The sequence below is a fragment of the Pristis pectinata genome, chromosome 11 (genome assembly GCF_009764475.1).
Source record: "Pristis pectinata isolate sPriPec2 chromosome 11, sPriPec2.1.pri, whole genome shotgun sequence".
NCBI lineage: Eukaryota > Metazoa > Chordata > Chondrichthyes > Rhinopristiformes > Pristidae > Pristis > Pristis pectinata.
In genome coordinates, this window is record NC_067415.1 from 17,008,774 (window position 1) to 17,031,732 (window position 22,959).

At 41.8% G+C, this 22,959-nt stretch overlaps 1 protein-coding gene across 1 annotated transcript in view; it reads right to left on the reverse strand.

Annotated features, from left to right (window-relative positions):
* Positions 1-3,357: 3,357 nt before the first annotated feature.
* LOC127576265 (uncharacterized) overlaps positions 3,358-22,959 on the reverse strand; it is a 58,935-nt gene continuing 39,333 nt past the window's right edge. Inside the window, exons 5-8 of the mRNA XM_052026753.1 lie at positions 18,361-18,522; positions 14,745-14,813; positions 10,224-10,472; positions 3,358-4,897 (exon numbers count right to left, since the gene is read on the reverse strand). Of these exons, the coding sequence (XP_051882713.1) occupies positions 3,362-4,897; positions 10,224-10,472; positions 14,745-14,813; positions 18,361-18,522 (2,016 nt within the window). The 3' untranslated portion in view covers positions 3,358-3,361. The remainder of the gene's footprint in view (positions 4,898-10,223; positions 10,473-14,744; positions 14,814-18,360; positions 18,523-22,959) is intronic.

The following is a 22,959-nucleotide window of genomic DNA, read 5'->3' on the forward strand; positions in this document are numbered from 1 at the left end:
TTTTGCCCCAAATTTTAAATCTGTGCTCATCAATCCTCGAGTTATCTGCCTAGGGGAACAACTTCCCTTTATTTAGTATATGTAAACCAGTCATGATCTCCAGTCAAGTTCCTCTGAACCTTCTTTGCTGCATTTAATAGTCTTTGAGTATTAGTCAGGAAACCAAGGGATTCCAAATTAGGCACCATATATATTGTCCTTAATCAGTTCATTCTACACATAAAACGAATAATGGTATTGTCTGTGCATCATGGTATTAACTAGTCCTGAGATAGATTGCTTAATCTTATTTTATTCTCTTAAAGAGGAATCAGAGCTAATAGAGCCATAGGCTAGAAATCCATTGTTGAACTGCGATTTACTTTTAAGGTCGATATACAGTGGTGTCAATCAACGTGCAACACATGTTTAGTAAGCTGCTGCAACACAAGACCAGAGACACGTGATTCGGAAACAGCATAGATCATGGTCTGAAATGAAGGCTCCAACAGAAGGGAACAGTCCCAGTGTAAAGGAAATGCTCCTTGAAAGGACAAACCTAGCCACCATCGCTGCTGGGGATCCTTTTGTAGAAGACAATGGATTTGGTTCTGACACAATAATTGACCAATTTCTGAGGCCTAATCTTTTGGTGCAGGACACCCTTGCCCCATGCCAACACCCTCCCCAGATGTCCACTCCTGCCACCACCACACAATCCAGCATGATAGAAGCGTTCTGGCACTTGTCAGGCCCCTCCAAGCCATCCTTCAACAGCTGAGAACCAGTGCTCTCAGAGCTGAAAGGACATCCCACAGGTTACAAACAAAATTACCTTGTGCAAATGTAAACATAAAAGGCCTGTGAATCATACCAAGTATGCTCACAATATCTTTTACATTGTGCTGCTCCAAATGAAAATTCTGGAGGTATTTTAGTTCACATTTTCATGCAACGTACAATTTCTATCACATGAAGTTTAGAACATAGAATGCTGAATAGTAGAGCCCAGGATAAGACCCTTCAGCCCATCACGTCTGTGCCAACAATGATGCCAAATTAAACTAAACCTATCTGCCTGCACATGATCCATATCCCTCCATTTTCTGTTCAAGTAGCTGTCTAAATGCCTCTTAAATGCCACCATCATGTCTGCTTCCCCCACTATCCCTGGCAGTGCATTCCAGGCACCTGCTGTGTAAAAAGAACTTGTCCCACACATCTCCTTTAAACTTTCCCCCTTTCACCTTAAAGTTCTAGTATTTAATATTTCTACCCTGGTTAGACGCCATGGCTGTCAGATGACAGTGACAACACTACTGACTCCCATGGTCAGATGATAGCATTGCCCATCGGGTCGGAAGCTACACCACTGTCAATCAAGGGTTCGACTCCACCCCACCCATTAAGAGCACACTTAAGGATTGGCTTGGTAACACACCTTTGTTCTTGACCGAGTCACTGGCTTGTTTGAACTACCTGAGCGGGCTCCACCCAGTTCCAGCCCTATAAAAGATGGTACACGTGGGCAGCTCTTCCTCTTTTCCAATTACTGCCGGGGTAGAGACCACAGGTGAGAGGGTGCACTTCCACAGGGGTCTAGGAGCATCCTAAGTAGATTCCCAGTAGTGTAGAGCCGTTGTTTGTCCAGATTCAGAGGGTTCAGATAACGTATTTGTTCATTCCCTGACCATTTGTGCTAGTTCGTTGCGTGTGTGTGTGTGTGTGTGTGTGTGTGTGTGTGGGGGCATGAGTGAACTTCACTCCTGTTGCGACTCCCCCCACGTTTCGCGATCACCCGAGTGCGAGTGTGCATTTGTTCCTTCTCATTCTGTTCCCGCATCTGTCTTTGTAAATACAATTCTCCTTTTTAAAGTACAAAGACTGTGTGTATAGATACCTCTATCTTTGAGATCCAAAAGAACCTTTCTCATAACACCTGGAAAAAAGACCCTGATTAAGTACCCTATCTATGCCTCTCATACTTTTATAAGCCCCTATCAGGTCTCCCCTCAGCCTCCAATGATCCTAAGAAAACAACCCAAGTTTGTCCAACCTCTCCTTGTAGCTAATACTCTCCAGTCTACGCAGCATTCTTGAGAACCTCTTCTGCACCCTCTCCAAAGCCTCCACATTCTTCCTGTAATGGGGCGACCAGAACTTCACACAATACTCCAAATGCTGCTGGATCGAAGTTTTATACAGCTGCAGCATGACTTCTTGATTCTTATACTCAATGCCCCAACCAATGAAGGCAAACATGCCATATGCCTTCTTTACCACCCTATCTACTTGTGTTGCCACTTTCAAGGAGCTATGGACTTGGACCCCAAGATCCCTTGTACATCAATGCAGGTAAGGGGTCCTGATGTTTACTGAATACTTTCCTCTTACATTTGACCTTCCAATATGCAACACCTCATCCTTGCCTGGATTAAACGCCATCCATCATTCCTCCACCCCTATCTGCAACTGATCTACATTCTGCTGTGTCCTTTGACAACTTTCTTCACTATCCACAACTAGACCAATTTTTGTATCATCTGCAAATTTACCAATCAGCCCATCGACATTTTCATCCAAGTCATTTACATACATCACAAACAAACAAGTTTGACTAAAACCCTATTCGACCTCACTGAGGTAATAAACAGATTCCAAAATGATGACAATTAATAAATGACACTAATTCAAAAACAAATTTCAATCCTAACTATTTGTAGGTATTGGGGGAAAAACAGCAGTGTTTGAAATATTCTAGTTAAAGGAAAAAAAAACCAAGGGCATAAATTGTCTTGGGCAGCGTGACTGCAAATCACCATCTGATTTGACTCTCAATTTAAACTTCTTTATCAGTGGTTGCAATGGAAGTCTAAATCAACAGGGCGGCCTTTGCCCAGACTCGGTGGATGTATTTTAGGTGATTAAAAAGAACAACAGAAACATAAATTACGTACAACAGAAGGCAAATCAAAGGTTGTAATCTCACAATAAGTGCCACAATAGAAAATGTTTCTTCATGCAGGTGGTATGGGAGTGAAGAATGCTTTACAACAGCTCGTAATCAACTCTAAATCATCAGAGCATTGACGAAAAATGTACAGAAGACTATGGGAGTTAGAGAGAGAAAATTAGGATTAGATCAAGGAGAAAATTGGAAAATTGGGCTGTGGTAAATAAACATTCTAAAATTCTAAATTCCATACAGATAAAGACCACATGGACTCTTTGTTAATCTTTTAATTAATTATTGCATATATTAGCCCCCAATACATTTTCTTACCAGAGTTTTTACAGACATTCATTTTCTTCTCTGCGTCTTTCAATCTTTCCTGTGTGGATTTGACCGTCTTGGGTTTGTCCACGGCTGTTGAGGGAGTGTTTAAGTTTTGCGGAACAGGTTTTTCGGTAAGGGTGGCCTTGCAGCAAGATTCTCTGAAGATCTAGTTTTCAGTTTCTCATCATCGATTGATCCTCCTGGTGGCTTTTTGACTTCTGTCTTGTCAGTAGTAGGTTGTGATGGACACCCACTCGAATCCAAAGAGGCCTCAGCATTGTGAAATTTGGCTGTCTCTTTGTGCTCAGTGTGAGAAACATCTTTGTATTTTAAGCAATAAGTAGTACTGCGAAGTTTAACACCAAATGCACCTCTTCCCTCTTCATCCTCATCAGTCTTCTCCCGTCCACGTGCATCAATTTTAGTTGCAGAAGGTTCAGGGAGGGACATTCCTTCATCCTTATTCTCTTTTCCAGGTAACGAGCTGGGTTTCTGGGGGGCTGTTTTATATGAAACATCTGGATCTGCAGCTGGATCACCATTCTGTTTCATACCGTTGTGCCTGGACCAATTCCAAGCTGAGGAAATTTTGAACTTAAAGGAGCCCTGGTTATTTTTCTTAAATGAACCCTGTTGGCTTATTGTTTTTTCTTCTGATATTTTAATGTTGGCTTTCTTAAATACTGCAATATCCCTATTTTCCAAGCTGTTACCATCAGCAGTTTCTGAAACAGATGATTCCTTCGATGTTTCAGAAGAATCAGCAGATTGGGAATACATGTCAGACATCTGAGTCAATGCAATACTGCTGAAGTTTTCAGGCACTTTATCAATGGCGTCTTCATGATTTGGGAGTTCTTTTGCCACTTGCTTGTTTGAACAAGCAAAAAGCTCCTCTGATGTTAGTTCCATTTTTGCTTCTTTACAGTACGCACATGGATCTTCTTGCAGAGATTCTCCTTCACTGTTTTCTGTTCCCTCAGGGGCACTTGAAGACGGTTTGTCATAGTCTATCAATAATATGTCTGTGTGAATCAGAGTCTGTGTTGGACATGCAGTCTCTTCGCCTAAGGATGTATTGACAGGAATTGCATGCGTGTCAATTGCTGTGGAATTCACAGCAGCTTCCCAAAGATTTACATTTTTCTCTTGCGTTAATGGATCAATGATATCAAGTGAAGTGGAATCATCAGAAATTACAACTGTAGATCCCATCTGCCTGGTGCCTGGTAACACAGAAATATGGGCAGCACTCACTCCCAGTGTATCCAACTCCATTGGTGTGACATCTCCTGCAATTTCTGATGGAACCACAGGTACAGGGCACATTGTTAGACGTTCAGTGTCATCCAATATACTATGTGGTGCAGCAGTGCCTTGCTGACCAGTGACATCCACAAGGGGAAGCTCGTCAGATCTTTGTTCTATAGTGTTCACAGCTTCTGACATTACTACAGAAGGCTCAGTCTGTGCCAGAGATTGTCCCTGAGGGAGAACCGTTGTTGGATATTCTGCTTGTTGTTCCAAATTCATTTCAGAGTTGGCAAATTCTGCATTGTTCTTGACGATATCTTGTTCATTTTCCTCCTTTAGCTCAGGCACATTGTACATCGACTCACTCAGTCCATCAGCAAGTAACCGCTGTAACAATAGTAACAAGGATTCACAATCAACTGCCAGCTTGTTTTTTTAGTTAGCAGCCCTTACTTTAACTTAATGATTGGACCGGAAAAAGTAACAGCTGTCACATTATTTCAATGGCATGTTTGAGAATGAGCAAAATGGAAAAAGGCAAGTGACTCAGCTCCAGCAGCCCACTCGATTGGCACCCCATCAACCACCCTAAACACGCAAAACACAAGCAGCTGCAGAGAGTAGTGGGCTCAGCCCAATGCATCACTAATACATCTCTCCCCACCGTCGAATGTTACCTATGAGGCGCTGCGTCAAGGAGGCAGCATCAATCATCAAAGATCCCCACCATCCGGGCCACACCATCTTCTCACAGCTACCACTGGGCAGGAGGTACAGAAACCTGAAGTCCCACACCACCAGGTTCAAGAACAGCTACTTCCCTTCAACCATTCTGTTCGTAAACCAATCTGCACAACCCTCATCACTACCTCAGTAAAGCAACACCATGACTACTTTGCACTACAATGGACTGTTTTTTTGTTCTTTGTATTATTTTTGTATAATTTATGTTTATCTTGTGAATGTTGTATATGTGATGTGATTTATCTGTGATGCTGCTGCTGCAAGTTTTTCATTGCAACTGTTCATACATGTACTCGTGCATATGACAATAAACTTGACTTTGATATGCATTCCCCCCACCAGTGGTACACAGTGGTTGCAGTGTGCACTATCAACAAATAGCACTGTATTTACTCTGAAGCCACCTCCCAAACCCTCAATCTCCACCAGTGGGTCTATGGGAACACCATCATCTGCTGATTCCCTTCGATAAGAACACCATCCTGACCTGGAAATTCATCACTGTTCCTTCTAGTCACTGAGCCTAAATCCAGGACCTTCCTACCCAACAGTACTGTGAGAATACCTTCACTACACATGGAATGTGTAGATACCTTCACTTCACTAAACACACATGGAAAGCAGTGTTTGACAAATATTTGAGAGGTTTTTGTTTGAAGAGTAACCAAAAGGGTAGATGAGGGGAGGGTGGTGGTTGTTGTCTATTTGGACTTTAGCAAGGCCTTCGACAAGGTCCCGCATGGTTGGCTGGTCTGGAAAATTACGTCCCTCAAGGGACAGCTAGTTAGGTGGATTCAAAATTGGCTCAGAGGTAGAAAGAAGAGGGTGGTGGTTGAAGGTTGGTTCTCGGAATGGAGGCCAGTGACTAGTGGTGTGCTGCAGGGGTTGGTGTTGGGACCCTTGTTATTTATATAAATGATTTGGATGCCAAAGCACAAGGCTTGATCAGTAAATTTGCAGATGTCACAAAATTAGGTGTTGCTGATAGTGAAGAAGGTTATCATAGATTACAGGGAATCTTGATCAGTTCAGGAAGTGGGCTGAGGAGTGGCAAATGGATTTCAATACAGGTAAGTGTGAGGTAATGCATTTTGGAAAGTCAAACCAGCATGGGACTTATACTGTGAATGGTAGGGCACTAGGGAGTGTAATGGAACAGAGGGACCTATGAATACAAGTGCATAGTTCGTTGGAAGCAGTGTCACAGGTAGACAGGGTGGCGGAAAAGGTGTTTAGCACGCTGGCCTTCATCAGTCAGGGCATTGAGTATAGGAGTTGAGACGTTATGTTGCAGTTGTACAAGTGCAACATAAGTGGTGAGGCCACACTTGGAGTACTGTGTATAGTTTTGGTTACCCTGTTATAGAAAAGACATGGTTAAACTGGAAAGAGTGGTGCAGAAACTATTTACGAGGATGTTGCCAGGACTAGAGGGCCTGGGTCATAGGGAGAGGTTGGCCCGACTAGGCTTTTATAGGCCTGCAGCAGTTCAAGGAAACTCATAAGCATTTTCTCAAGGGTAATTCAGATTGGGCAATCCAGTGATACCCAGATCCTGAAAAATGATTAATTAAAAAAAAGGCTTGGTTTAGAGTTCTTGTTTCCTTGGTGAAAAGGTCACGAGAGCATAGAACAGTACAGCACAGGAATAGGCCCCAAGGCCCACTGACACCTAATCCCTTCTGCCTGCACATGGTCCATATCCCTGTATATTCATGTGCTTATCTAAGACCCTCTTAAACACCTTTATCATATCTGCCTCCACCACCAGTCCTGGCAGCACATTCTAGGCACCCGCCACTCTCTGTGTACAAAGAAAACTTGCCTCGCACATCTCCTTTGAACTTTTCTCCCTCTCACCTTAAAAGCATACCCTCTAGTATTAGGCATTTAGACCCTGGAAAAACATACCAGCTGTCTATCTATGCCTCTCATAGTTTTATAAACTTCTATCAGGTCTCCGCCCAGCAACAGAAATATTTTCTCCTTCAAATTTCCTCTCAAGGACAACTGTAAGCTAGTAGTATCAAAGTACTGCAATATGGAGAAGTCAACTGCAGTGCACCACAAATTAGTAGTTTTCTGAGTGTCCTATTATGGAAGGGGTGTTGCAAGGCTGAGAAAAGATGCATTGAAAATCAAGTAAAATAAAATCTGGGATTTCAGGTTATAGTAACAAAGACACAAAACATTGAAAGGAAGGTCTCGGTACAATAGAAGCTTGTGTTTTCTTTGAAAGGGCAAGGACGTAGAAGAATCACATGAACAAGTGGAGCAATTAAAAGCAAGTTTTCCCACATAGAGCATTATTAAAAGTTCATGGCCTAGAAATCTGTTTGTACCATTCTTCCTGCCTTAAAACTGTCTTAGCAATCCCCTTTGTGGGTGAAATTTGATCGTTCCAGTTCCAAATCAGTCCCAGTGGGCTTTCAGGAATAGCAAGTGTTAGAAGTTGAACTTCCCACGTCAGTAGGTTCTTTGCTTGCAGATCTGACCTCAGGATATAAATCCTAAAGGGCCATGCCACAATGTGGCCAGTACACTTAGCTGACGAGTACATGCCACCCTATTCATCATGGCGGCAAAGTCCTTCTGGGGTGGTGGGAGGGAGGGGCAGTGAAACCTGCACACATTTCTGAAGAACAGTGCATGCAGGAGGGATCTTCCTTGTGCACAATTGCCACTGTAAGGATTTAAAGCACTGAATACCTGCACTGTGGGAGCCCTGGATACAATCTAATCACCTTCTCAGGTGCGAATGAAAAAGTTGTATTTATATAAAAAAAACAAGAGTTCTCACTGCTGGTAAAGCACTTCTGGACTCAAGTAAAGCAGCAGTGAGCAGTGCCCTCTTGTCAGATGCCTTTCCCCAGTTTTTGTTATTCAATTTTGAACTGGTGGACACAGAGCTACTCCTCTCTCAGCAGGATTTCTTCAGCCATGTCTGGGCACTTAATTTTGAGGGGGAGCCTGGTGAAAACCACCCAGAGATGTGGTAACTGGGATCCCAGTTTGGGTTGGTCTGCTTGTAGGTTATTTATACAGCACTCTTCCTACAACTGCAGGAGAGATGTGCCTGGCCTTTAAATAACATTTGAGCCTTCAATGCTACTAAAAGCTGGTTCTTCCGTGAGTGAACAGCACAGTTGTTATTCAGAACTCTGAAATTCAAAAAAACAAACTACAGCTAGCTGGAAATTTGAAACAAAAAGAAAAAGAGTTCCGAAAACATTCAGCAGGTCAGGCAGCAACTGTGGAAAAATAGCATTAATATTTCAGTTCAGTTCTGACGGAAACACAAGAGACTGCAGATGCTGGAACATGGAGCAACACACAAAGCGCTGGAGGAACTCAACAGGTCAGGCAGCATCCGTGGAGGGAAGTGGACAGTCGACGTTTTGGGTTGAGACCCTTCATCTGAATCCGGCTAGTCCAGATGAAGGGTCTCGACCTGAAATGTCAACTGTCCACTTCCCTCCATAGCTGCTGCCTGACCCACTGAGTTCTTCCCGCGCTTTGTGTGTTAGATCAGTTCTGATGAAGAGTCTTCAACCCGAAATGTTAACTCTGTTTCTCATTCCACAGATGCTTCCTGACCTGCTGAGTTTTTCATCATTTTCTTTCATTCCGCTTGAGAAGGTAGTGGTGAGCTGCCTTCTTGAGTTGCTGCAGCCCTTGAGGTGTGCGTCTACCCACAATGCTGTTGAGGACAGAGAGTTCCAGGATTTTCACCCAGTGATGGTGAAGGACCAGCGATATATTTCCAAGTCAGAATGGGGTGGGCTTGGAGGGCAACTTACTCAAAAACTTAAAAATTGAATCAACACCAATTTTCGTCAGTTTTGTCATCCACATTATATTACTGTGTAGCAACTGTACTGGAGACTGTAACTTTATTTAAGAAAGAAATGAGTAAGAACTTGAAAAAGGGATAGTTCCAAGGAAATAGGATTAATTAGTTCCAGTTAAGGAACCAACATTGGTGCAGGTCAATAGTCAAAGGGCTTCCTGTGCTGCCATTTCTATGATGTATAAGACAGAGAAAGTTAGAGGCTGTCATAAGCGCTATTATTCAAAACTTAAAAGAGGTGTTGAAGCCCTTTTACATATTTAATTAAGAGACCCATATTAGCCATCATGATTCTGGGCAAAGGAAGTGAGAAGCCAGCTTCCTACATCATTATGGCTGGTTCCAACTGGTAGCTGGAGGTGGGTTTATCTATGGGAACTGCCCACTCTACCTCTGCACCAATACCCTGCTGGCATTCTCTCAATTCACACTCATCAGCAAGCCAGTAGGAGGCTTGTAATTGAAATCCAGAGGGAGCTACCACCTTTTAGTAGAGACGAAAATTTGAAAATTTAGACCACACTTATATTGTGTTCAGTTCTGGTCACTTCATTATAGGGAGGATGTGGAAACTTTAGAAAGGGTGCAGAGGAGATTTGCCAGGATGCTGCCTGGATTGGAGAGCATGTCTTATGAGGATAGGTTGAGTGAGCTAGGGCTTTTCTCTTTGGAGAGGAGGATAAGAAGTGACTTGATAGAGGTGTACAAGATGATAAGAGGCATAGATTGAGTGGACAGTCAGAGATTTTTCCCCCAGGGCAAAAACAGCTAACATAAGGGGGCATAATTTTAAGGTGATTGGAGGAAGGTACAAGGGGGAGGTCAGAGGTAAACTTTTTTTCTCCCCCCCCCCCCCCCCAACATAGAGTGGTGGGTGCGTAGAAAGCACTGCTTACAGAGGTTGTGGGGGCAGATACATTAGGGACACTTAAGAGATTCTTAGATAGCCACATGAATGATAGAAAGATGGAGAGCTATGTGGGAGGGAAGGGTTAGATAGATCTTAGAGCAGGATAAAATGTTGGCACAACATCATGGGCGAAGGGCCTGAACTGTGCTATAATGTTCAGTGTTCTATGAAAACCAAGAAAGCTTTCTGCATAAAGTCATAATACTCACTGAAGAGGACCTCCGTTTGGTGTGGGACCGCTGGTTCCGTGGTTTCACTGAGAGTCTGTGTCTCGCTGCTGAATTATCCAAGCAGATGGATAACACAGGTGGAGAGTTAAAATCAACAACAGATGAAGCAGGGCTGTCGGAAGAGATATGAACCAGCGGTGATGTGGGACTTCGTGACCTCGCCGTTGACCTTGTCTGAATGACTGCAGAGAGGGGACTGTTGGGCCTGGAGGAAGATCCTGGAGAAATCTGTAAAATAATAACCCAAATGTAAGTCCCATGTTAAACATTAACTACCACCCCCAACATCTATTCCACTTAATGCAGCGGCCATGAACTTTGCTGCACTGTGTGTGGATTTTGCGGTCAACAGTCCAGCCATACACCAAACCTAACATGAGCACACAACTAGCATGTTGCCCTAGTACATCACTACAGCAGTGCAGTGGGGGTGGTGGGGGGAGGAGGGGGGTGGTGAGGAGGAGGAAGGGAAAAAGAAAGGAAAGTAATTGGATTTTCTTGGTCTCAGGATATCTTAACCAAAAGAAACAAGTCCCTGTCATAGTACAAGCCATGTTGCTTAAGTAATGGGATGAAATGTTAAAACAAAGGCTTCATTACCTGTCCACTTGTTCAGCCCATGTTATAGGTTCTGTGCACAATTCAATGAGTGTGAAATTGTTTAGGTCAACATTCCACCCTCACTCAGAACCACCAAAAAAAAGATGAACTGATACTGTTCATTTAATTGTTCCGTAATTGCTTGGGTGGTAGAAAATGCATACCATGGCCACGTGGACCAAAACACACTTGTACTCAAATAAGAAATATATATTATGAAAGAACTGAAAGTGTTTTTCTCTACACTCTTAGGTTTTAAATATTTATATTAAATAAATAGATATCTTTATCAGTCACATGTACATCGAAACACACAGTTAAGTGTAATCTGATGCCAAACCTGGTTTACATAGTTGTTCCTGGTTACTATGAATTTTTGGCAAAGCTTGTTTTAAACCAACAGAATAGCTAAACTCATTGGCTATTAAAGCACACTGACATAGAACTTGGAAGAAGCTCAGTTCAATCTGAAGTTCAGCAGCATTAATAGGTTTGACTAGACAACACTCAGGTCTGTAACAAATCAAAAAGCAAAATTATTGTAGATGTTGGAATTGTTATTTTTAAAAAAAAAAGGCTGGAAATACTCACCAGAATGGTCTGTTCTCACCTGAAATACCAGCTATGTTTCTCTTGCCACCGATGCTGGCTGACCTGCTGAGTATTTCCAACATTTTCTGGTTTTAGTTCTGTGGCAACTAGTCTTGGACTAGTGACTACCATAGTAACACAGTCTTGGACTGCCAGCAGGAGCACACACACAAACACACACAAAATGCTGGAAGAACTCAGCAGGTCAGGCGGCATCTATGGAGAGAAATAAACAGTCTATGTTTCGGGTCGAGACCCTTCATCAGGGCTGGAAAAGAAGAAGGCAGAAGCCAGAATAACAAATTCGGAGGAGGAGGAGGAGCACACACAGGCAGGTGAGAGGTGAGTCCAGGTGATAGGGGGAAGGTAGGAGGGTGGGGGGGGGGGGGCGGAGTAAGAAGCTGACAGGTGATAGGTAGAAGAGGCAAAGGGCTGGAGGAGGAGGAATCTGGTAGGAGAGGGCAGTGGACCATGGAATAAAAATGGAAGGAAGTGGGGAATAGATAGGCAGGTCACAACACCTCATACTTCACTTTGGTAGTCTCCAACCTGCCAGCGCCAACATTTCTCTAACTTCCAGTAAGACCTCCCCTCTTCTCCCCCTGCCCCCTTTTTTTTTTACACTTTGTCTTCCCTCATTCCTGTAGCCCCCTTCCCCCTTCTTTTTCCCCTTCCCCTGCCCTCATGACCTACTTATTTATTTCCCCAACTCCTTCCCTTTATTCCATGGATCACTGCCCTCTCCTGCTGGATTCCTTTTTCTTTAGCCCTTCGCCTCTTCTACCCATCACCTCTCAGCTTCTTACATGTCCCCCCTCCCCCACCCTCCTACCTTCCCCCCTCACCTGAACTCACCCATCACTGGCCTGCATGTACACCTCCTCCTCCCTTCTTATTCTGGCTTCTGCCCTCTTCCTTTCCAATCCTGATGAAGGGTCTCGACCCAAAACGTCAACTGTTTATTTCCCTCCATAGATGCTGCCTGACCTGCTGAGTTCCTCCAGCATGTTGTGTGTGATGCTCCAAATTCCAGCATCTGCAGAATCTCAGCAGGAGCACAGTCTATTTGTTCTGCTCAGCTCATTTTTTTCCCCCCTCCAAATTGGCCTGGATTTTTAAATCAGTTTTGTGTCTGTTCTGGGAGCGTACATGGCTTTTGTGTCGGGGGCCGAGTGGGAACACTGTACATGTGCAAAAGCCTTGTAAGTTGTTGTGTGAACTATAGGCTCTTTCCATGTCCATTATATTCCAGTTAAATTAGTAAATCACATCCAAGGATATTCAAAGGAAAGTATCATCCATTCAGACACATGATTAATGGATAGTGCACCTGACTAACACTTTATGAGGTGATTCAATTCCATGTTCAGAGACTGAACACATTCACAGGGGGTTAGGGTGGGAGCTCCCCGAATGAATAGGAACAATAGACAAGGAAGGAAAATGATCTTGTTGACAAGGTGCTGATGGCAATGTCAAGCTTTATTCAAACCTGGAATGTAATCCACTGAAGCAGAAAATAATTAAACAAATAAATTTATAGTAGCTCATTATCTGGGCTATTAATGATTAACAAAGATTTTCAAAATCTTGCAAAAGGTCTTATAATGGCCTCCCTGTCAGTTCCTGCCATGCATGGTTACATATTCTCACATCTATTCTCATGAAACAACATAAATGTTAACATATCAACTATTTAGGAAAGATGGAAGAGATAAGAAGGCAGGTGGCAAACAATGAATGGGTACAATCAGCATGCTTAGAACTTTAAAAAGTTATATATTAATGGATGGCTTGCTTCTAAATTATGGGCAGAAAACTGAAATAAAGGCCATTACTTCAAAGTTACTTCTCAACCCACAGCGTAATGAATATTTGGAATTTTCTGCTTAAAAAGAGTTGTGGATGTTCAGTCACTGTGTATATTCAAGACAAAAATGGATAGATCTTTTGAATATTAAGGCAGCCAAGGCTTTACAGTACTAGGTCAAGAAAGTGGTGTTAAGATTTTTTTTAAAAAATCAACCACAATCTCATTGAACCACGGAGCAGACACAAGGGACCAAGTGGAAGTGAGAATCTGTATGCTGTTCCGGGGAATTTAATTATAGATTGGGAGCAAAAAGGAACACTGAAAACGTGTACAAGACTCCTTTACGAGGCAGTAGGTTAACAGACCGATAGGATTGCTACTTGGGATTTCGAGTCATAAAGCCAAACAGAAAAATGTGAGGGTACAGCTGAGAGCAGAGGGACAGTTCTGCACTGGGATGTGGAGCAGCCAAATGTTGGTACTGAGGCAGGTTCTAGGACAACAGGGAGGGGCTCTTGGTGAGGATCTGATGGAATCAAGGCAGGGAAGACTATAAGCATTCCTTCTGGGATCCTGAGCAGTAGTCCCCTTGTTCAGGCCTCCATTCAGGATGGAATTTTTTTTACAACCGTAAAACAAGCCCCTATAAATACTGGTGGGGAAAATTTTAGAATCTATAATTGTAGGAATCCATCTTTCATTATTGGTGCAAATTATGTGCAAGGTATTTATGCATCTCTGTATATTTATTTCCTTTGTTGTCAATGGACCAGAATGTGGAAGAGCTGAGTGTGCTCTCGTTCACACTTAGCAATTGCAATGAAAGGCAAATCCCCCGCACCCTCTTTGTGTGTGGATAAAGTTGAGATTTTGGACCAATAGTTGAAACAAGCACATTCAATGAAGAGATGATTGTGGGAAAAAGTTTGCAGAGGTCATAAACAAATTGGGGAGAAATTCATCTGGCATCAATAACCAAAAACAAACTTCTTCCTTAGAACAACAAAATGCTCAAGGATCTGGACAAAGAGTTGCCAGCAACAATTTTAAGAGAAATGACAAAGGTTAAAATAATTATATCCTTTAAGTATAACAATGCTTAAATTCAGAATAATCTCTGAACATACTTCTCAGTTCCTACCTTCCAGCAGATCATTAATCAGCTAACATCTCAGAACTTCATCCGATGTTGAAGCCGTTTTTACCTTGTACCACATTCTAAGTGAACTCTCACAACCATACCTCTCAACCAGCAAGCTGCAATGTACTAAAAGGGTGGAATTTGATTCAGCATGTGAGATGAATGATCTGTTTTCTGTAGGCCAAGCTACTAGGCTAATTTTACCTGCTTTGGAGTCTTCCATACCGCTTTCAGGAGAAAACTACTTGGGACTTCTGATTCATGTGGGATAGTTGAGAGGTATGCTCGCAGGTAACTATTTCCCAAGTTATCTTTTGAGGGATCGCCCAAAATTGGGAGTTGTGCGAATTATTACCTGCTCTTCTTCTTCGCTGCCTGTCCCACCTAAAGTCAAAGAGCTATGATTCTTGTAATGGTCAGAGTACTGTGGGATGGAATTAGGAAAAGGTTCAGTCAAAGATGGCAAATGAAAATGGACAAAATGTTACAGAATAAAATTAAGAATCTGCTACTTTTAACAACATGATCTCACCGAGAAAGAATACGAGACAGAAATTAGTTCCAAACTGGTTTTTCTTTAAAAAAAAGTTGTACACAATGAGGTTATTTTAACTACCAAGATGGATGAGAAAGGATGTGATTCCGAACTTTAGAAATGCAGGAGGTGTGGAGATGGTTTAAAATCAAGATGGTATACAATGATGGAAGAGACTAGATTGTGTTTGTGTGGACAGTTTGTTAGGGTGACCCAAGGTCACAATCACAGGCTTTAAGATCAGAACATGGTGAGATGTTATGTGGTCCTTCTTTACCAAAGGAAAAGTGGATCTGTGGGACAGGCTGGAAGTTCATGCAGTGACAAGTTGATGCATCCTTTCTAGTGATAGCTGGAACAGTTTCTAGTTGAAGCGAACATCAGCTCGCATAATAGGTAGGTGTAGTGGAACATCAATCAGATCTACAGCAGTCTTTTCTTTAAAAAAAATGTTGTACACAATGAGGTTACTTTAACTACCAAGATGGATGAAAAAGGCTGTGATTCTGAACTTTAGAGATGCAGGAGGTGTGGAGATGTATTTAAGTTCTCTTCAGATTTAAAGTTAAATAGTTTTCAAATGCAAAACCACTTTGTACAATCTAAATAGTCCTGGAATTGCCCAAGAAATTAGAACTTAGAATGTGTAGAAATGTTCAAATTGTTCCTGTTGGTTCACAAAGTGATTAGGCTCAAGCACATCGTGCTTTTGGTGATGAAAATATACCACGTGAAGTACATGTATTAACATCTAGAAAGTGTGGAACAATTATCTTTTTGCCCTCCTTACAGAATTTATTCAGGCATTGTTACACCACATTCTCAGTGCAGTAAATCTGTAAATACAAGGTGTGTACTATTTTGTTTTACTAATTCGAGTCATGTCATTTTATTTTCATGCAAATTGTCAGAAAATCTTTTACTGCCATGCCAAAATATGAATTGTTTCAAAATAAATCAGTTTACTTTCTCAGTGAAAATTAGAATATCTTTGCTCTCATTGCTATTACAGCTCTCAAAAGGCTTATAGCAAGTCATTTCACTTAAAAGGTAATGCTTTACATGATACTGGAATTTGAACCAATGTGGAAGCAAGATTCTCCCTGCACAATGCTTGCAGAATATGGAGCAAATATTTTTATTTAGTGTTTTATAATTTTCCTACTGTGTGGAATTCTATCACCAGTTTAGTCTCCAAGCCAAACTAAGAAAACCACAAATGGCAGAGTTTGTGTTATTTAATAGGCAGTGCCTATACTATGTTCTTAGTGAGGGTTATTTTGCTGTACAGCTCAGCTGTTCAGGAGACAGGAAAAATCAACCAAGGAGATACCTGATGCAACCGTCAGGACTGGGACTTAGTGCTGACTTGGAATAGGATTGCCATTAGTGGGAAAAGGTGCTCACTACAAAATGGGAAGACGCTGTCCCGGTAGTTCTGTTATGGTGTGATTGATGGATTAGGGAACACTACTTGCATTGGTTCTAGTGTGATTGCGATTGGGAAAACCTGTTTAAATCTGTGCTTTGAAGCCTGTTCCGCTAATAACGCGACTTGCTAATAACACAAGGTTTCTTAGGAACTTTACTATTGCATTATAGCAGATCTACCTGCGCTTTATTATGTCTGTGTTATTGAATTACCTCTACTTCAATATGTAAATAGCCTGCATGCTCACTACGATAATATATTCTATTGTATACTCCATGCAAAATATCTATGGGAATGTTGAATTCTAATATAGGTCACTCAGATGATTTTGAATTTAGTTTGACATTTTTCATCCAAAACTTGTGCTGCACTGCTTACTCCTATTTCATGGTATTCAGTGATTGAAGTTTATTTTTAATTTCCCAAAATACACAGGCAGAGTTGCTTGCTGGTATCATGTGTTTGTAACTTACTAATGTATGCAAATCACTGCAACAATATTATAGCTCAATAGCCAAGAATGATTGTTTGACATGATATTGGAAAGCAACTGTTCACACTAAATAAGTCAGTAAGCAGTAAGACAATTTTTGGGCAAATATTAGTTGAAAATGAAATGGAATTAAATAAAAGATGGGACATAGAGATACATGACCTGCTGGGTGGTTTGGAACCTGAACGAATGAGGAGCTGGAATTTTTGTCACACGAAAATTTACAAATATATGAACAAGCATAAAAATTAGCAGGAGAAGGCCATTCAGCCCCTCATGTCTGCTCTACTATTCAATAAGATTGTGGTTGATCTAACTGTAATATCAACTTCACATCCCTGCCTACTCCTGGTGATCTTCCACACTCCTGCACACCAAGAATCTATACCTATTCTCTATTTCTAATGCTCTTTTAGGAAGGGAGTTTCAATGACTAATGACTCTCAGAGTGAAAGAAATCCCTTAAATGGGTGACTCCAAGTTCCAGATTGTCCCACAAGGGGAAACATCCACCCTGTTGAGATCTCTCAAGATCTTGCACAGTTCAATCAAGTCCCCGCTCACTCTTCTAAACTCCAGCAAATACACAAGTCTAGACTGTCCAACTTTCCCCTCATACGACAACCCACCAATTCTAGGTATCAGTCTGGAAAATCACCTCTGAACTGCTCCAATGCATTTACACCCTTCCTTAAATAAGGAGACCAATAACCTACGACAGTACTCCAGATGTGGCCTCACATATGCTGCTGAATAACTGAAGCAAACCCTACTGTTATATTTAATTCCCTTTTGTATAACACTGACAGCTTTCAGAAAATGTCTACCTAAGATATTATGATGTGCAGCAACTGTTCCAAGATGTCAACTATATCCTAAAATGCCAGATACATGGAGAACATTGGTGGCTGATGAGAGGAAGATGAGTAACTAGAGTCCTTCTGCTCTTATAAAAGGTTCCTAAGAAAATAACGTCTGTTCTCTTTGTGTCATAGACTGGTCATGTCTTTCTCTTTTCTGTTTCAAATTTTGAATCATCAGGCACCTATCAAAGCATTGATCCATTCTGTAGCATTCTCTGGCATTGTGCGTCAGTTGTCCAATAGCCATCTTTGTGTAGGCTGGAAGACCAACACACTCACCATCCCCTCTCTATCCCTGAAGGCGTGGGATAATTCTGATTTGCATGATGGAATGAACTGGGCATTAACACATCAGCCACCTGCTATCTACTTCTATTACTCATTTTATGCCATTGCCTAAAGTGGAAATAAGCACCAAATCTCCGGACTGGGATGCACTTCTAATCTCTCTTGGTAAGACATTGTAATGCGAGGGATGATTCTATGACCAGGACTTCAGAGTAGGAATACAGCCTCTGATATTGTGAGATGTGTTCCTTGAAAGCCTCGTTTTCCAACTGGGTGTTCTAGATTGTATCATCACTGCTGCAGGTGACCCACTATTGCAATAGCTGGCTTTACTGTGATTTGACTTTGAGAGCGCAGTACCTTGGCTAATTGGCTACGTGCTAAAGCTTCATGGATAGGGGAGCTTTCCGGAGGGCTCCTGGGCAATCCATCATCTTCAGAACTAGCACCAGTATCCTCCATCCTCTTTGCTGGTATTGACATTGGCGGTGGTCCCAGTTTAATATTTTGTTGTACTTTTAACTGTATGAAACAAAAAAAATATAGAAATTACATGATACAATCACCAAGGACACTGTCTAGCTAATTGTTACGACTTCAGCATTCTTAAATGCATCTTTTAACTGTTTGCATCCATTTGTAAATTAAGTAAAACTGCTCACAGTAAATAGTTTCCACTAACACCACTGCTGTTGATCCACAAACTAATGGTAACTATGGCACAGTCAGAATCAGAGCAGGTTGACCATAAAGGAAAGTTAATGGGTATTAAATTAAGGAATTTAGAGCCTTGGTTTGACAGTTCTCGTTGGTTACCATACCCAGATTTAAGCAAGTGGGGAGATTTGATCAAACATTAACAATCACACACACATGACTACAGGGCAGTCATGAAGATTGATTAGAAAGAACTTTAACCTCTCTGCAGCACTCAAGCTTGTAGCCCTCCTGATACACATGTTTTATTATCCTAGCTGTTCTTAATGACAATGCACAAACAACATTTTGCTTTTGCAACCAAATGTTTGGGTGCATTCTGTGAATTCTAAGGGATCTTGCATAACGTAACTTCAGGTCTCTACCCGATTGTTCATGTCAATCAAAAGATATTTAGATAGCAACACTATCTGTTTAGCAGGTCAGCAAGATGAAAGACAGTGAGCATAATCAGCAATTCCCTCCAGTTAGTCAGCAGCCACCTTACCCAAGAGGAGCATCAACAGTTTAAAGATCTTGGGGCTCAAAAGGGAAGACAGGTTGGCTACAGATAGTCTAAGCTGTATTGACTACACCCTGGAAAGATATTAAAATGCACATGAATGATCATACTATTATCTTGAGCTAAGAGTAAAGCAAAGGTAGGAGCAGAATGAGATGAGGCAGCAGACAGAGTGGAGGAAAGGCAGGTAAAGAGCAGGGAGAAGTGGTGCTGGGAAGAGAAGTGGGTGGGGATGCGAGGACACAGTGTTCCTTTAGCAAATGAGATCCAAATTTTGCCTTCAGCAACCCACTTTCTGTAAGTTGGGGATAACATAATTTATTGAGAGCTTGTCTCAGAAGATAATTCAGTTCACTCCTCTGCACAAACTGCTGCCAGAACTTCTCGCTAAGCCTCCTACACTATTAATTCTCCCAGGCATTTACTGACTGCAGCATACAAGTGCTCTGTCAACATGGAAGTTCATTCAATTTTCCTTCAAATATTGTGACTTCCATGTATGGGTTTACACAGAGCTATACACAGTCATTTTGACAAGTGTAAACGTATGGCTGTGTACTTCGAGACATTGCAGAACAGGCTGCCCTGAAAAAAGGTAGATTTAGGTTTGTTTTTGGTGATCTAATTCTTCCAAGGAGTCTGTTAACTTCTGTTTGATGAATTATTATTAACAGAATGTTAGTACAGTGAAAGATGTCTGGCATACCACTATATATTGGAGATATCTATGTCCAATGGATCCAGAATGCTCTCAGAACAACAGGGTGACTAATAATTCTCACCACCATTTCTGGGCTATCAGGCAAAAGGATTCTGTGGCTAACTGTGAATACACAAAAGATGGCATTCAAGGTGACATTCCTCCAAATGCTTCAGGAAAAAGGCTTCTCCCTATTTCCCTCCCCATCAACATGCATTGGCTGACGTGAAGTGCGCACTTTACTCATTATGTACAAAATAGACTTGCCAAAGAAGGTCAAGCCTTGTCATCTCAAGCCTAAGCAATTTCTTACTGATGTGATGTTCATTAATGTCAGGCAAGTTCTCTATTACTGAAAATTAACCACTGCAATTACAAAGTCTCATTCCTTCAGGCATTAATTGTTGGAGACTTTTAAAATGTTCCATTTTGAATAATACTTTTTAAAAAAATTTATGGACACTTTTCTATCTAAAAACTTAATTCTTTCTCTGACTTCGTTCCTGATTTGATGTTTTTGACAATGTGATAAAGACCAGATAATTTGTCTTTGCAAAATGCTGTTCTTCAAAACACTTCTGCGAATTTTTTTTTCTTCTGCCTTATAGGCCAAACAGGGACTGGATGAAACATTTCACCTGAAAGGTGGCACTGCTAACAGTGCAGCAGTCACTCAATGTTGCAGTGTAGCATCATCCTAAACTCTTTTGCTCAAGTCTCCAAAAAGGGGCTGGTGCACAGAACCTCCCAACTGAAAAGGCAGGGGTGCTACCAACTGAGTCAGAGCTGACACTGGCAAACATTGAGGTCATAGAGCCAGTTGTGCCGTTGTTGTGGTCATTTTCAGACTGCGACTAAATACTTACACTATTACATTATTAAAAGTTTCTGGGTTTCTGGGATTAATTCGGAAGACACAGGATCAGTTCATCCCAAAGAAGCAGCAGCATTCTAAAGGGAGGATGAGGCAACTGTGGCTGACAAGGGAAGTCAAAGACAGCACAAAAGCAAAAGAGAGGGCATACAACGTTGCAAAAATTAGTGGGAAGCTGGAGGATTAGGAACCTTTTAAAAACTAGCAGAAGGCAACTAAAAAAGCAATAAGGGGAGAAAAAAGATGAAATATGAAGATAGGCTAGCCAATAATATAAAAAAGGATATCAAGGGTTTTTTCAGATATATAAAGAGTAAAAGAGAGGCAAGAGTGGACATTGGACCACAGGAAAATGACGCTGGAGAGATAGTAATAGGGAACAAAGAAATAGCGGATGAACTGAATAAGCATTTTGCGTCAGTCTTCACTGTGGAAGACACCAGCAACATGCCAGAAATTCAAGAGAGTCAGGGGCAGGAGTGAGCATAGTTGCTATTACTAAGGAGACGGTGCTCGGGAGACTGAAAGGTCTGAAGGTAGATGTTACCTGGACCGAATGGATTACACCCCAGGTAGAGAGAGGTAGCTGAAGAGATTGTGGAGGTATTAGTAGCGATCTTTTAAGAATCACTAGATTCAGGAATGGTTCCGGAGGACTGGAAAATCGCAAATATGACTCCACTCTTTAAGAAGGGAGGGAGACAAAAGACAGGAAATTGTAGGCCAGTTAGCCTGACTTCATTGGTTGGTAAGATGTTAGAGTCCATTATTAAGCATGAGGTTTCAGGGTACGTGGAAGCACATGATAAAATAGGCCAAAGTCAGCATGGTTTCCTTAAGGGGAAATCTTGCCTTACAAATCTGTTGGAATTCTTTGAGGAAGTAAGTACAGGCAGGATAAACAAAGGAGAATCAGTGGATGTCGTTTACTTGGATTTTCAGAAGGCCTTTCAAAAGGTGCCGCACATGAGGTTGCTAAACAAGATAGGAGCCCATGGTATTACAGGAAAGGTACTTAGCACAGATAGAAGATTGGCTGACTGGCAGAAGGCAAAGAGTGGAAATAAAAGGGGACCTTTTCTGTTTGGCTGATAGTGGTGTTCCGCAGGGGTCGGTGTTGGGTCCGCTACTTTTCCCTTCATATGTTAATGATCTGGATGACTGAATTGATGGCTTTATGGCCAAGTTTGCAGATGATACAAAGATAGGTGGAGGGACAGGTAGTGTTGAGGAAGCAGGGAGTCTGCAGAAGGAGTTGGACAGGTTGGGAGAACGGGAAAAGAAGTGGCAGTTGGAACACAGCGTAGGGAAATGTATGGTCATGCACTTTGGTAGAAGAAATAAAGGCCATTTTCTAAACGGAGAGCGAATTCAGAAATCGGAGGTGCAAAGGACTTGGGAGTCCTAATGGAGGATTCCCCAAAAGGTTAACTTGCAGGTTGAGTCAGTATTAAGGAAGGCAAATGCAATGTTAGCATTCATTTCACCAGAGGACTAGAATGTAAAAGGATACATAAAGCTGAGGCTTTATGGTCAGACCACATTTAAAATATTGTGAGATGTTTTGGGCCCGATATCTAAGGAAGAATGTGCTGGCATTGGAGAGGTTCCAGAGGAGGCTTACAAGAATGATCTCGGGAATGAATGGGTTAATGCATGAGGAGCGTTTGATGGCTCTTGGTCTGTACTCGCTGGACTTCAGAAGGATGAGGGGAATCTCATTGAAACATACTGAATATTGAAAGGCCTGGATAGAGTGGACATGGAGAGGATGTTTGCTATAGTGGGAGCATCTAGGACCAGAGGGCACAGCCTCAGAACAGAAGGGCATCCCTTTAAAAAAGAGATGAGGAGGAATTTCTTTAGCCAGAGGGTGGTGAATTTGTGGAATTCATCGCCACAGACGGCTGTGGAGGCCAAGTCATTGGGTATATTTAAAGCGGAGGTTGATAGGCTCTTGATTAGTTAAGGACATCAAAGGTTATGGGGAGAAGGCAGGACAATGGTGTTGAGAGGGATGAATAAATCAGCCATGATTGGATGGTGTAGCAGACTCGATGGACCAAATGGCGTAATTCTGCTCCTGCGTCTTATGGTAAAAATGCAACTTTTGTTTTATTACTCGAAATAAATTTTAAACCTTCATTCTAAATAATTAACCTTACT